At 40.2% G+C, this 15,553-nt stretch overlaps 1 protein-coding gene across 2 annotated transcripts; it reads right to left on the bottom strand.

Annotated features, from left to right (window-relative positions):
* Window positions 1–274: 274 nt before the first annotated feature.
* Window positions 275–15,127, bottom strand: zfand4 (zinc finger, AN1-type domain 4). Of its 2 annotated transcripts, XM_030748223.1 has the most exons (10): window positions 14,781–15,125; window positions 13,300–13,605; window positions 11,716–11,791; window positions 10,925–10,992; window positions 10,606–10,792; window positions 10,148–10,289; window positions 8,425–9,654; window positions 7,669–7,723; window positions 1,954–2,071; window positions 275–1,327 (listed from the first exon to the last, which is right to left on the bottom strand). In XM_030748223.1, the coding sequence occupies exons 2-10, from the start codon at window positions 13,481–13,483 to the stop codon at window positions 1,192–1,194; spliced, it is 2,196 nt and encodes a 731-aa protein (XP_030604083.1). In that variant the 5' UTR covers window positions 13,484–13,605; window positions 14,781–15,125; the 3' UTR covers window positions 275–1,191. The 2 variants fall into 2 exon arrangements, with proteins under 2 accessions (XP_030604083.1, XP_030604084.1); XM_030748224.1 differs by lacking the exons at window positions 275–1,327; window positions 1,954–2,071 and adding an exon at window positions 2,085–2,531 and having other exon boundaries at window positions 14,781–15,127.
* Between the last annotated feature and the right edge of the window lie 426 nt (window positions 15,128–15,553).

Below are 15,553 nucleotides of genomic sequence, written 5' to 3' on the forward strand. Positions count from 1 at the left end.
ACTTCACAGCAGCCTGATGAGAACTATTAAGGGTGAGAATTAGGAAAGGTCAAATATTCAGCATGCATGTGCTGAGGACCTAAAACAGTGAAGCTTGAGAACACTGTGAGGAAATTACAAGAGGATCTCTGGTAAGAAGGTGAACTAAGCATTTCTCTCAATAAGAAATCAAAGTGTTCCGTCAGAATTACAATTTTAGGCCAGCTGTTGGATTTTACACAAACATCGGTGACACAGTGTTTCTGGAAAGAAACTTTATTAGATCAAACCCCTGTAAATACTTTACGAGCATTTAAAGTTTTTGCAAACAGCTGAGCAATAAAAAAGACTTACAAATTTTTTTTTTTTTTTTTTTAAATGGCAACCACCTCACTGTAGACACAAATACCAAAACCAAACACCCACTCCTAATACAGTTTACTCAATAGGCAAACAGATGACTGACATCCACACCTACACACACTGCATACTTAACCCTATTTTAAAACCAACCTTTAATTAAATAAATCATTAATAAATATTAAGTATTTCATCATTAAGTGGGTGTACGGTTCTCTTTTCAGAAAGATTTCATTAGTGATGCCGGTATGTATGTGCCCATGTAAGAAAGATATTTAAAATGTGCAGAATATAGATATATATATGAAAAAAAACTTGAAAAGGACAAGAAACAGTAAGACAAACACAAATGTATGCCACCTTTCCCTCACAATAAGGAAAGTCAGTATATATAAATATCATAGTTCTAAAGTGCATCTCTCAAAGACTTGTCAGATAAAGTCAGCGGTCCCAATTTTAAAGACAAAAAACAAAAACAAAAGCCTAAAATAGGTATGTCTGAACGTGCAGCAGATATATTTAGCAAAAACTACCTACATACATGCACAGATTATTTTTTTCTCATTTAAAAAGGAAAAAAAAAAAGGGTAACATAAAAAAAGGATACATATGTTCACATTATCAAGAGGTGATAATTAGCTCTGTGCCGTTTCAGTCCACTGGTTTGTTCACACTTGGCTTTACAGAATATTTTATTTAAATTTTAAGCAAACTTGGCTGATTAAAAAGAGCACACAGTGGTGTAAGAGTTCCTTCTTTCCTTTAGAAATGCCTCTGCAGAATCGTTTCCATCCTTTAAGTTTAACTTGAAGTTCTTCACATCCTCCCCTGTGAGAGGAGACGGTTGAAGGTTTAGATCTTAGGCAGCTTCGGAGCACTGATCAGGGGGTTGGTCTCTTGCAGAAAGCGCCGCCCGGCACCCTTATAATCGTAAGTGCAGTCATGTGTCTCTGCGTACCGATGAACTGCACAGAAGTTATGACCACACCTGTAAAATTTAAATAGATATTTCAGTATGTATGCAAAAAATATATTTTTTACAGTATATTCCTCTTGGGACTTGATAGTAAGTAAAAACTCTCAGCAAGCTTTTTGCAGAGGATAAATGCAAAGACTAGATTTCAGGCCATTAGTAAAAACAGCAACACTTCTTCAGCTCTCCAATTTAATTCACTTATTCAAACTAACCGAGTAAGATACATTACTCATTTAATCACAAATGGCTTACAGTTTGACTTAAGCTGTAGCACTCTCTTGAACACAGTTGGGAACTTCACAACTTCAAGTGGCAAATGTTAACAGATTACATAGTGTTACATCAGACTCAGTATGTACGCCCTGGACAAGGCCTGAGGGGGGGCAAGTGATCCATATTAATGTGGTGAGGACAAACTTTGATAAAGCTAATAACTTGTGGCAGAATAAGCAGTGCACAGAGATGTGTTATCGCTGGGGATATGGCAGCAGGACAAAATGATGAACAAGGAAAAGACCACTTTGTACTAAAAGGCTCGCTTCAAGGACACGACTGATAACAGCAGGGGGAGATGTGATTTAGAGGCAGACAGCAAGTGTGTGAGTGAGCGCAGCTGGAAATGCTGCGGGTACTTGTACCTGCACTCATAGCTGGTGGCCAGCCCAGTCTTCTTGCCACAGAGGAAGCAGTGCTTTGAGCTCTTCTTCTTGGTGCCTGTGGGAGTCTTGACTGGAGGTAGGTGGTATGTTGGAGTGCCTGAGAGAAGAGGAAACACCATTTATTAACAATACAGATGCCAGAGTGAAATGACCAAACACCACAGGGCAAGCCAAAACCGTATGCACCTGCATTCCTAAAGCTACTTTTGCTCCTGAGGAACTGAGGTTCTCTTTGATGGCAGGTTTACAAATAATTATTTAACAAATACTACCTATGTATTGGGAAAATGAGTGCATACAAACTGATTAAATTAAAAATTATATCACAATAATATATAGCTGTCATAAAAAATCTCATTGACTCACAGCACACCATTTGGGAAATGGCTCCCAAAAATGGTACAATTTCTATTGTTCTTTATTTGTGCACAAAGTACAGCTGAACACTTTGGGGACATTTTTAACTTTTTTTTCTACTTTTTGACAAAGCACTTTCCTCTCATTTAGGCCTGTTGAACCTTCCCCAGACTTCAAATTTGTTCAGGTTAGAACCATCACTGTAGACACAGAGGTATAAAAGAGTTAGATCAACACAGGGGTCACAAGGAGGAGAAAGAGAGCACTTCTCATCATTGACTGCTCTGGGGAAAATCGTGCTTCTGACCAAACTGCATCAGGCACGTCAAGCAGCTGTTTTCACCAGCTGTCAAAAGGCAAAACACCTGTTGTGACATCACAAACTGGAGGGTGACCAAAAATGCAATATGTTTTCCAGTCTCTCGGCACTCTTCTGAAAGCTCAGCCTTCAACCATTTTCAATCTTTTCCTGCAATTTAACTGAGCAGTTATCTTCATTTTGTGCATTATGTTAGCCACATGCGACTCACCTGGTAAAAACAGTCAAATTTGTGTCTAAAAAGACACAAATTTGAAACACATTTGAGACACAAATTTAGAAAGCTTGGTTAAAAAAACCAAGGTTTCTAAGCAATTCTTCACAGGTCTTTAAAGCTCGTTTTATAATCAAGTGTGCATTGTAAAATGTATTATTGAGGGAAGCTAGATGTATCGTAATTATAGTTTCTTGCAAAATTGGTCATACTGGTTGCATTTTCACATTTCCGCGAGGAAACCCACCCTTGTTTTGAAAATAACACTATTCATTTCCTTAGTCAGGAAACACCATTTTGTCAGCCTGTACCCATGATAATCCTGTCTGTGGAAGCATTCAGCTCTGCTAGGTTTGTGAGCCAAAGGGGACGTGGGAACATACAGATAAATCTGACAGCTCTGTGATCAAAGTACAGCAAGCTTGCTGTCAAGCAGGTTGGGGTATGCGACTGGATTTTTATTTGTTTTGTACACTTTCTGCTGTATGCCATCATGCATCTGCTACCAGACAGAGTGTTCAACTATAGTCAGTGCGAATCACATTATCTACATTCTCTTTTGTGGTAAGACTAACTTCAAATTGTTTACATTTAATTAAGAATAACTTGATTGATCCCAGAGGGAACTTCATATGTCTGACACAGCTCATCTGCTGTTTGTATGAGAATTGAAAAGCCTGATGGCTGTGGGTACAAATGATTTTCTGTATAGAGGAGTCTTCCAGAACTGATGTTATAAAGTGGGTGATCAGAGTTGCTCAGGATGACTTCTAACATCTTTAGTGTGCATTTCAACCACATCTCCCAGTGTGTCCATTCTGACTCCAATTACTTTCCTCACTAGTTTGTCCAGTCTCCTTGCATCCTTTTTTCTGATGCTGACACCCCAGCAGACTGCAGCATAGAATATCATGCTTGCCACCACAGACTGATAGAACATCTTCAGCATTTTACTGCAGATGTCAAGAGATCTTAGTTTTCTTAACAAAAACAGACAGCTCAGCTCCTTTTTGTATAGTTCATCTGTATTCAGGGATCAGCCTAGTTTGTTATCTAGGTGTAAACCTAGATATTTATTTTGTTACCACCTCTATGTCCACCCCACAAACTATCACAGGTTGGAGAGGGGGCCTTAATCTTTGGAAATCTACAATCATTTCCTTTGTCTTAGAGGTGCTCAGTATGACGTGGTTTTGTGGCCCCAGTCGCTAAAGGCTTTAACAAGATCCCTATATTTAGATTCCCATCCATTTCTGATCCACGCCACAATGGCAGTGTCATCTGAGTATTTCTGGATGTGGCAGGACTCAGAATTATATTTGAAGTTACTGTATACAGTGTGAAAAGGAAATGGAGCCAGGATAGTCCCCTGTGGAGCACCCGTGCTGCTCAATGTCCCAGAAACACAATCTACACCCATCTCTGTGAGCTTATCTTTGAGTATATTTGGTTGGATGGTATTGAAAGTGCTTGAAAAAAAAAAAAAAAAATAAAAAAAAAATCAAAGAACTCTCACATAAGCGCCAGATTCCTTCAGATGAGCCAGGGCTCGGTGGAGCAGGTAGAAGACAGCATCATTTACTCCAATGTGGTGTTTGTATGCAATCTGCAGCAGATCGAGTTTGGCTTTGACCTCAAGTCTCAGCAGGTGTAGAATCAGCTGTTCCAAAGTTTTCATGATGTGTGATGTAAAGGCCAAGTGGTGGAAGCGGGTGTGACCAGTCAACTTTATTGAAGAACTGGTTAAGTTCATCAGCTATTTCCACATCTCCATAAGTAGCTGTCATTTCTTTTTGTTGTAGCCTGAGCTGGTATTGATTCCACTCCACACCTTATGAATAATGCTGTAGTGTAGATTCCTTTCGATCTTCTTTTTGTATTCCACTTTTGTCATTTCATCTCTTCTTCAGCTCACGTTGCACCTGTGTGAGCTGTTTTTTTTGTAATCAGCTCTGAAAGCTACCCTTTTCTGGTTTAGGATTGCCTTCATGTCACTAGTGATCCAGGGTTTGTTATTGTGGAAACAGCGCACAGTTTTTCTAAGTATGACTGTCTCTACAGAAGTTGATGTATTCAGTAACACCATCAACCTGTCTGTCAACGTCCATACTGTTCTCATCGGTTTCCAGAAGAGAACCTGTCACCTGTTGCCTTGGGTGGAATGTACACAAGGATTGTTAGATGACTAAATTCTCTTGGTATGTGACCATATTATGTACCAACTGCCAATAATTCAATGTGAGGACAACACATCCTCTCCTTGACAGTGATATGTGCAGGACTGCGACATCTCTGGTTCACAAATAAAGCCAGAACCCCACCTTTTTTCTTGCCACTAGCTTTAGCATCTGTGTCTTACTGCATCAGGATGAAACCAGGTAGCACCACATCAGAGTCTGAGATGCTTTGGTTCAACCATGTTTCAGTAAAACACATGAGACTGCACTCACAGTATACTTTGAGTCTTCACCAATATCACCCACTCATCACTTTTGTTGGACAGAGTTGACATTTCGCATGATGACTGTTGGCAAACGGGCTTATATCTCCACTTCCAAGCCTTCACCTTTGCACCAGCACAGCAACTACTAAAATGCCTCTTTATCTCAACTGAAATAGAGTGGGTTCTTCCAGATTTGCTCCATTTCAATGAAGAGAGAGGAAGAAAAAAAAAAAAAAAAAAAGGCTCTTCTCTTGAGTAAACTCTTCTCCCCACAGAAGTATACATAAGTACTTGACAAAAACAAAAGAAAAATCGACAAAAATAAAATAAGAGATCACAGTTACCAGACTTTGCTGCTTCCAGTTGAGGTGAATGTTCTAGAAGGCGCACCCAATTGAGTTTTCTTTGCTCCTGGGAGGAAACTGGGGGAGGTGATATGTACATTTGTGTGTACACAGCAGTAGAGACATGGTAAACTGCAGAGAGTAGCATATATATATATATATATATATTTTTTTTAGTAGCTTGTTTCATTTGTCACTGTCATAGTTGATGGCGTCACTGAAACTGCTCACTATTGTTTATGCTTTAGATCAGTCACTAGTGTCAGAATCCTTGGTTGCAGTGATTTTAACGGAGCACAGAAAATATTTATGGAAACTGGTTTACTGGATATATTCATAATTCAGAAGCGCATGGCAATGAGGTAATATACAGAAAGAATTTTTTGTCCCAAGTATTTTCTGGTCATAAGTAGGTCATAGGCAAAATAATTTACTTGATCACTGTATTCAAGTTTGATTCACTTCTGATCAATACTCAAGGAGGGACGGACAGATGACGAACAGCATGAGCTCACTGATCCTTCAGCAGATGGGTTAATGAGTAACAAATTAAGAAGTTAATTTATTACGAGGAAATGATAGGAGTAATTAAAAATATGTTACCATAATATTACTAGCTTTATTCAAAGCAGTTTTGGACATATATAACCTACCAACCTAGCCCCATCATTGGGGCTTGGTTGATGACTTGGCTGATCTACTGTATATTCCAAATTCCAGAGTACTTGCTGCAGGGTTTGAGTTTTCCCAAACCATTTCCAGCCTGTTATTCAGCCCACTGTTTCCCTGCTTTCCAAAAAATAAATTTGATTTCTCAGCTTAAACATAAATGACTAATTCCTTTGGCATCATATTTAAAAAAAAAAAAAAAAAAAAAAAAAAAACAAAAAAAAAAAAAAAACTGAAATGAGTTTGAGAAGGCTTTCACTTAAGAATCCATGAATGATGCAAAGGACTGAGAAAACAAGTAAGCTGAAAGCTAAGTTGTGATACTGTTTATGATGCGAGAACATCCTCCAAGTATCAAGGTAGAACCATCAAGTTATGAGGATGCTTCTTTTTTTTTTTTTTTTTTTTTTTTTTTTTTTAAAAACATTTTTTTTAAAAAGAGCCCACAAAACGCATAGATTCACAGTGGAGGGATAGTGCACTTTTCACCATCACAACACAAGAGAGGGCAGAGTGGATTCAGGTCTGATGGTTAGTGAGTGACCAGATTTGCTGGAAGCTAAATACAAAGAAATCAAGGGTGGCTTGAGACTTGTACAATTATGCATTTTTCAAAACAGACTGACTGAAGTGACTGAAACCTGATCAATGTGAAGCCATTGTCAATCAGGAATGTTCAAGCTTGACTGACACATTTGAAAATGTTCAGGTAAAATTGAGTAAAAAAAGCAGCCAATGCCCAAAGAAAACTTTTGAAAGACTTTTAGAAAGCCTGGAGAACTTATTGCACAAGATCACCAAAAAAAAAAAAAAATTTACTGGGAAGTCTGGCTCCTTGGAAGCCAAATACAAATACACTTAAAAATGACTAACAGTTATGCATTTTTCAAAACAAAAGACTGTGACTGGAGAGACTGAAAACTGATCAATGTGAAGCCCTTGTCAAACCTGATTGCCTTTTACATTTGAGCACCACCCATTCCCTGCAGAAAACTAAGATTACTGAAGGACTGATAATCATGACTCACTACTCAGTGTATTGATCTGTGCGTATTAATCTAATCATGAATAAACCAAACATATCAGTAGCCACTGCAAATAAGTGAGCAGTTTACTTGGAGATAATACATACTTTTGTAGCACTGACAATATGTACTAAGGTCTTCCACTTAACTACACTCTCTGTATGTGACTGCACCTTTAAAAGTACACCACCTTAGTTCACAGTTAATCTGTTACATCTACCTCCAAACTGCAGCAAATTATGTTGCACTTTGCTTCAAAGTTCACAACTCAATTACCCATTCAAGTACTTCATAAATACTGATGCTGTTTGGATCTCCCTTACCTATAGTCCCAAATGAAGTCATGACTGCCCCAGCTGATGCAAGAGTGCTGGTGGTCTGAGGAAAGAGCAGAAATATTAAAATTTTTTTTTTTTTTTTTTTGGAGTAAAACATCTGCTGTCTTCAACTTTTCTGAAAATGTGATTTTAATGCTGGAAATTTGTTAATAGTTACTTAAACAAAAAATAAACACACTATCTTCACAAGAACTTATCCATAGCTCAGAAAGGGTTTACAAAGCTATTACTGTTCACACAGCAGAGTTTGAATAGGCAAGAGGTACTGAAAGCCAACTTGTCTCCGATTTCACAACCAATATGATCAGTTGATACTGGCCAATAAGATATGCATGTTTTGGTATACATCTTGTTACAATATGATTTTTTTTTTTCCTAAATGAACATAATGCAGAAAATTATTCTGGGGTAATTTATATATTGTGTCAGTTTGTCCAGCACAGTGGATCCACCTACATGTAGGGATAGAGGGATGGAACAAAAGACATTCTTAGTTCATCCTTTTGATAGTGGTAGAAAAAGTTGTTGGCCCTAAAGTGTGACAATCAACAAAAACCACTTCTACTTTAAATTTAATCATCAACATTCTTTTTGGGTTGGGACAAACAAACTCGATTGCAGCAATTACCCTTACTTAGACTTAAATGACAGAAGCTAACACCACAAATACTAAAATGTTCTTTGTAGAGCAACACAATTCCATAAATCCAATCTCAGCAACTAACACTCATCTGTGCTCACCATGTAAGAGGCTGATGCTGGGGGCAATGGTGACATTTGCCTTATGTGATCATCCTGCAGAAGCCTGTTAGCCGGGATGGATGGCAGCCTGGAGCCAAGGCTACCCTGTCCTGAGGCAGTGGCTGGAGACAAAGCCAGTGCAAGTCCCAGGCTCTCTCCAAGACAGTCCCTGCTGTTGCTGATGTCTGGAGCCCTTTTGAAGAGAGAAGCCAAGAGCTCAGAGCTGTTTAGCGATCCCAGTGGCTCCTTATATGCTTGGTTTGCCACTTTAGTGATGTTTCTTGCTTCTCTCTTAGAGATGAGCTCTGGCCTTTTGCCAGGTGACTCTACTTTAACACCACGAATGCGTGTTGGATGAGTTGACAAGGTGGTTGAAGAGAGAGGAGATGTGCTGCCTTGTTTCACTGAGGATTGTGCTTGAAGATTAGGCTGTAAACAGGAAAGTGTGGAATCAAAAGGCTGAGACAGCAGTCTGGCTGAAGGTGACAGTGAGGTGGAGGCTGGTAATGGCGAGGGAGGGCTGATATGAAAGGATGTGCTAAACTGTGTCCCATCAGCTCTGCTGTTGAGTGTTTCACTTGTCCCACATGTCCAGGGACTAATTGGAGAAGGGGAGTGTGGCAGTTGGTGCTGAGCTTCATCCTTGTGGGACTGATGACCTCCCTCTGGCTGGGTGGACACGTCCAGACTCAGAGGGTCTGACAAGTCCCCAAATGGAGCGCCAGGTTGAGCTGGTGCCACAAGCCCAACAGTTTCCTCCAATAAACCCAGCCCAACTGCTTCGCCTGCAGGATCAACTGGGTCAAATGTGGTGTCAGGTGGCCCCCTGGTACACAATGGAGGGAGTTGAGGGTATACACAGTCCCTCATCAACCTGGTGCTTCCAATGTCCAACCGGGACACTTTAGGAGGGGGGCGAATCTTGGCAAAAGGTGGGCATGTCTCCCACGGCTCCTCCTCCTGAAGCATATAACAAGAGGGTGAGGAGAAAGAGGGGGGTGGTCGTCTAGGGATGGACAAATGGGCAGAGGTCGCAGCAGGAGAGGCCAGAGTGGGGTCCACGGATTCATGGTCTACAATTGGAGGTAGAGGGGCATTTGACTGCCAAGGCTGGTTGATCTGAGGGAGTGAACGCAAGAGGCGATGATGGTGTCGTGTGCTGGAAGTTCCATAAGAACTGCAACAGGGATGTGGGCTGACAGGAGCCCGCGGTTTTACCTTTGCTGACTTCTGCAGGACAGGCATGGATAGAGACAGTTAAATTATATCAGACGGCTGTCTCAAGTGTATCATATTTGCCCTCGATTTAAAAAAAAAAAAAAAAAAAAAAAAAAAAAAACCTTCATACTACCCCCTCAGCCCTAGATTTAAGATGCTTGCATAAATTAAATTATGAGCGTTAAAAGAAACTCTCTACCCTCATACTGAGGAAAATTAGCGTTTAGTGCATCATATTTGTTTTATGCAAAATGGCTGTAGACTATCACTCTCCGTGTTTAAGATCATCAGAATTTGTCAAATTAAAAGTGATGAAACAAAATACTAAGCTGCAAAGACTGAAAGCATTAAATCTTAATACAGAAAAGCTCTGTACACATAAGACAGATAATGGATCCAAGGTTGATACATTTACTTCCACATACAGGGTACTGGCTTATCTTTATAAAACTATGTCAGACAAATTATATAATTTCAGTGTTCTTTGATCCCAGCAGCTTCCTACCTTTTTGTTAAGGTTCATGTCCTCCATCTTAGCTTTGAGCAGCTTCATTTTGGTCATGGTGATGGAGTTCTCAAGACTCTGCTGTGCAGCTGCAGAACTCTCTCCAGCCTCCTCGCCATACACGTTGAACACTGAGCCACCACTGGAAAACATTCAACAGAATCAACCAAAAATTTAATTTAGAAGTTTTGTCTCCTGGGTGGTGGCGATGATGGTAGTCAAGTTGGGTGTGCTTACAGCAACATTTAATCACCATAAAAGACATGAAGTCAGCTGTAACAATTTACAGCTAATGCTAAATATCTCACCATGCCTGTATGTCAAACAATGATGTAGTTATTACCTTACGTGACCATGAAGAACAAAAGAAATCTGTGCTCACAAGTCAATTTATGTGCATATTTACAGTATTTAGAAACATAATATTAAAATGCACAACGAACAGATAATATCACAACCTCAGAGATTCAGACAGAGGGGTCAGGGTACCATCTCCCCTGTCGACCACGCGGAAGACATTTAGCTGGTCCCCCTCACGACAGACCACAAACGTGACCTGCTTATTAGCCAGATTTTTCTCCCAGCCTTCCTCCTTTGTGCTGTCCATCAGGTCAGCCACTTCTTTGACTGGGTCCTCCATGGTTACTGACAAAAGAAGAGAGGGGGTTTAAACTGCAAAAAAACAAGATACTTTATGTAATAATAAACATCGAGGACATACAATTTAAAACTAAAAGCATTCAATCATGTGACTGTACAATTCTTTGGTCTTCTTACCCCTCCTGGTGTTAATCGGGCCTCCTCTCATAGCTAAGACCAGCTTCAAAGTACAGCCCTCCGCAATGCTGCAAACAAATCAAATGATATTCAATATATGAACTTATATGAACTAACTTAATATATGAAGCAATAATATACTGTATACACAACTATTATGGAAGAAAAGGAAATAATGCATTTACTGTAAGTGTAAAAAGCTTTACTTCTGAAGCAGAGGCTGATTTAAAGTAAACAGCACTTCAAGGGACAGGATGATTTCCAGATGAACTTAAGTACAGGAACAGGAATCCCACTGGAACATTTGGCGCATCTAAGCAGTTGTTTCATCGCCTACTCTACCCCTCCATTTCACAAACTTAAAAAGCATTCTGCAAAGTGTGATAGGGGTGCCGAATGAGATCTCACCAGAGGCTGTTCATGTGGAAAATTAAGTGACAAGCATTCATAACAATATCACCATCTGCAGCCAGCAGAGCAGTGAAGGGTGAGTTCTGCATCTTATAAACTGACAAGAGCAGAGAGGGCAAATTCTCCAAATATGAACGGCATGTTGTTTGTCTCACCCAATGCCACATCTCTGGCTCATCCACAGCATGCTGAAGTGAATTAAAACTGAGTCACCACAGCAGGAAGCTTTTAATGTGCACTTCCAAATGACACTAAACGTCCACAGGAAGTTTTCGAACACTGCCTGTCTGTAACCGCTCTAACAAGCCTCAGTGTATTTGTGATTTTGCCTTGGTGGCAGTGCTCTGAAGGACACAAAGGGTCAGGAAGAATAGTTTTACCCATAGTCATGTAGACAATGTTCATCGTCCAGCTCCACATTGTTCCAAATAAGGTGTTGCTGGGCAACAGGAATACCTTTAACAGTCAGACAGAAGACAGGGGAGAAAACAACCAGAGACCTGATCATATTTCAAAGACAAAGTTCACTTATCTTACAGACAAGATGGGCATGTGCCAATCAGAAGTAGCAGCACATGCCTAAAGATGATTAATGTCTGCCCCCTAAAGACAAAACTATGCAATCACACAGTAAAGAACAGAAGCACTGACAACTTAAAGATAGGGACAAGTGAGAAGAGAGGAAAAAAAAAAAAGCTACAAAGGTCAGCTTATCTTGCATCTAAAACTATAAAACATGTCTAAATTGGAACTAATATTACTCCAAGGGGGACCAAAATAAGACTCCAGTACAGGCATGACAGCCTACTGAATACAAAGACTCTAGAGGTACTGCTTGGAATAAAAAGCAGTTTATGAGTAGTCAGGAAGCTCTCTGTGCCCACAGTCAGTGAACTCACTGCCCTGGTGCTGGAGGTGAGCCAGTGTTGGTGAGCGAGCAGTGGTCTCTTCATTGCAGAGTGATATGCTCAATCACAAACAGACAGGCCTGGCTGACAAACCTCATCACACGCAGAGGGCTTTCTGACCACAAATGAAAAAAGCAGCAGGGAGGAATGTGGATAATGAAGGTCATCTCAATCCATTACAAAAGGAATCTGACATTTTTTTTTTTTTTTGGGGGGGGGGGCTTTAGTTTTAACCCCCCCCCCCCCCCCCCGCCCCCAAAAAAAAAAAAGGTTCTATAGACAACATACATACAATCCATGTGGCCAAATCCCTTTTAACACAGAACAGATTTTGTGTGTCCATTTTTGGTGCCTCTGCTGTTTCCCTCAAGAGACAAGCCAGCAAATAAGTCCCCAGATTTGTTGTGGCAATGATATAAGAATGATTCAGCAAACACAATGACCTTTTCACATAGTTTTGAATGTAAAACGAATGTGTACCTACAAATTATATCTTAGTTTGATGTCATAACTCAGCAAGCTCACCATTTTTGGTTCCATTTTATATAGAACAAGAACAGCAGCAATGCTCTGTGTCAGAGTGACCTTAAGTTTAACAAGTACCCACTGGCTGGATCATGAGGCATGGGTTTTAAATTAGGACAGTTCATTCCAAATTTATTTTTCCATTTTTATTCAATGGGGATAATTCAGACTGCAAATTAAATTGTACACCCCAATCAAGACTGATCAAGTCATACAGTAGTGGAAACATGTTTTATACTTTCTTTTTTCACTTATTTTTAAGCTTCCTTACACCCAATTAGCATCTGCAATTCAAGTCAACAGCACAAACAACTAGAAAATTTTAAAGTAAAGCACAGTTGTGCAACCCTGTCTCCACAAAGCAATGCAGCACACCTCAGAAGATTCAGACTAATACTATGGAAAACTGCAAAGCTTTTACAATAACCTATACATCCAATTTTCTCAATCAGTGCAATAATATGGCTTGTAAGACAACTAACCTTCCCCCATCTACAGACTACAACATGCAAACATTAGTGAGCTCTGTACCTTCCAACCTCTGGATCTTCGCTTTGACTGAAATGACTGCCTCAAAGGGCAACACACGCAGCTCAAAACAGGTCCCTGTCAGTGTCTCTATGAAGAGCTCCATAGTGTCATAGAAAGGGAGCTTATACTGAAACGCTCCCACACTGTCGTCATTGAAGAAGGGAGGCTCCTTCCTGTCGGTCATCTTGGCAGGGTGGGAGATTGACTTTAGGAAGATGGCGAAATTGGGGGGGCGCCCCCAGATGAGGGAGAGAGAGACTGCTCAGTGGCTTCACGACTATCACGCATCATGCAAGACGACCACATCTGAGGAAAGAAACATGTGAACATCACAATGTAAAAGCCTTCATTTAAGCAACACTAACTTGTCTGAGGTCTTAAAAATGCATAAACAAAATGAACTGTGAAGCACTGGCACTTACAAGTTGGCTCTGCATTCACAAGTTAACCTCTAGCATCAAGGTCATTTTTGAGTGCATGTGCACGTTACACCATTTTTACATTCTTCAGTTAATGTTCAGCTAATAAAAGCAATGGACAACTTGTAGCATACAAAATTACATCACGTTTTTACTGCATGTGTAACGAAAAACTGCCCTTATGAGTGAAACTTCATTGTAGTGTTTGTGATTATTTACCAAGTCTTTTCAGAAAAAAAGAAGGGCATTGTCAGTATCAGGAGACACATTCAACCTTCTCATTAAATATTAAGTATGGCATTAAAAGGGCCTGGCCAAAATTCAAGAAGATCAGATGTGTTACATAAGCCCATCACTGGTATGAGGTGTCCTGTGACTGACCACAGCCTTTGACAGTGCATCTCTATCACATGATTTAAAGAGCATCATCCAGGATACAACCTGTGTGAGATTAGTTATATTAAGACAGACAGACAAAGGGGGTAAAAAATATTTTCCCTTTGGAAAACATGATAAATTTCTGGTTTTGATTGGACCGATGCCGAGCGCACTATAACCAAATTACCATTTGAACGCTGATCGTCTGCTTCACTGGAGACCCTACCTGAGCCTAGCAGGAGTACTGGTAACCACTGGAGCCCAGATATATGGTATAATAAAAACTGAATATGAACAGTTTCGGCTAAGTAATGTCAGTAAACGAGGCCTCTGGTGTACTCATTCAGACATAAAAGAGTTTCCAACGCAGTTCATTCTCTACAGGAAATGGTTAGGTTGTAATTTTTAAAGACAAAGACATTTACTCATCGTCTTCAGCCATATTCAGCTGTATACAAAGGACCACAAGACCACAGAAGAAGCCACAGGCCATGTAGGAAAACATGAACTCTGCTAGCTAGCTGCCTGACAACGGAGACGGATGGACTTGGAAATGGTTTCAGTACAATTCCGGAGGCTAATGTTAAGAAGCAAAGGTCATACTGGCAGTTTTAATACCCCACAGTCCTCTCGATAGGTTGTAAACACTGAGTGACGCTCGCAACATTGTTAAAGCCCGCTTACCAGTGTCGGCTGCAACACGATGGAGAAGCCCGTCTAGCCGACGCTGCTAACGGTAGCTTTCGTTGCCATGTTAGCCAACAACTCAAACAATGGTTTCCTCAGCGGTAGGCTAGCAGGCTGCTAGGCTACTTTCACAGGGTTCAGTTCCGTCCGTCCTGTGTAGCTGTGTCGAGGCCCCCGTTACCGTTAAAACTAAGCAGCATCTCATCACATTTAACCGTGAAAACTACACATAACAAACTGTCGCCCCGGGTCTGTCGCCGCGGCCCTTGATTGGCGACATACCTGTCAAAGACGGAGAACAACACCTTTATGACTTCCTCTGACTGACACACAAAGGAACCAATTGACGAACGGTGAGGTGGGCGGGACAACAAATTGTTGCGTTCAAAACCAGATTCCATGACTTTACATTACATGAAGCATAATTTTATGTACAGGAGTCGATATATCTATTTTAACTGGCTTAAAAATTTTAAAATATTTATTGACATCACAAGTACTGTTTTTCACGTTCCTAATGAAATAAATATATTTAAAATAAAATCCTTCCAAATGTGTTTTTCTAAAAGTCTAACAATTTGTATATCCTTATGACAGCAAAAACATCCAACACTACATTTGAGAAAAAGGGCTGCTATGTCAGTGCTCAAGGCACAGGATTTCACACCTCCAAGTTTACCCTTAATTTACCTCTAGTAATAATAAAACCCATTTTACTTTAATTATAGGGATTTCAAGATCATAACTGTCTAACATATGAAATTTACTGA

Source organism: Archocentrus centrarchus, chromosome 15 (assembly GCF_007364275.1).
Source record: "Archocentrus centrarchus isolate MPI-CPG fArcCen1 chromosome 15, fArcCen1, whole genome shotgun sequence".
Lineage (NCBI taxonomy): Eukaryota > Metazoa > Chordata > Actinopteri > Cichliformes > Cichlidae > Archocentrus > Archocentrus centrarchus.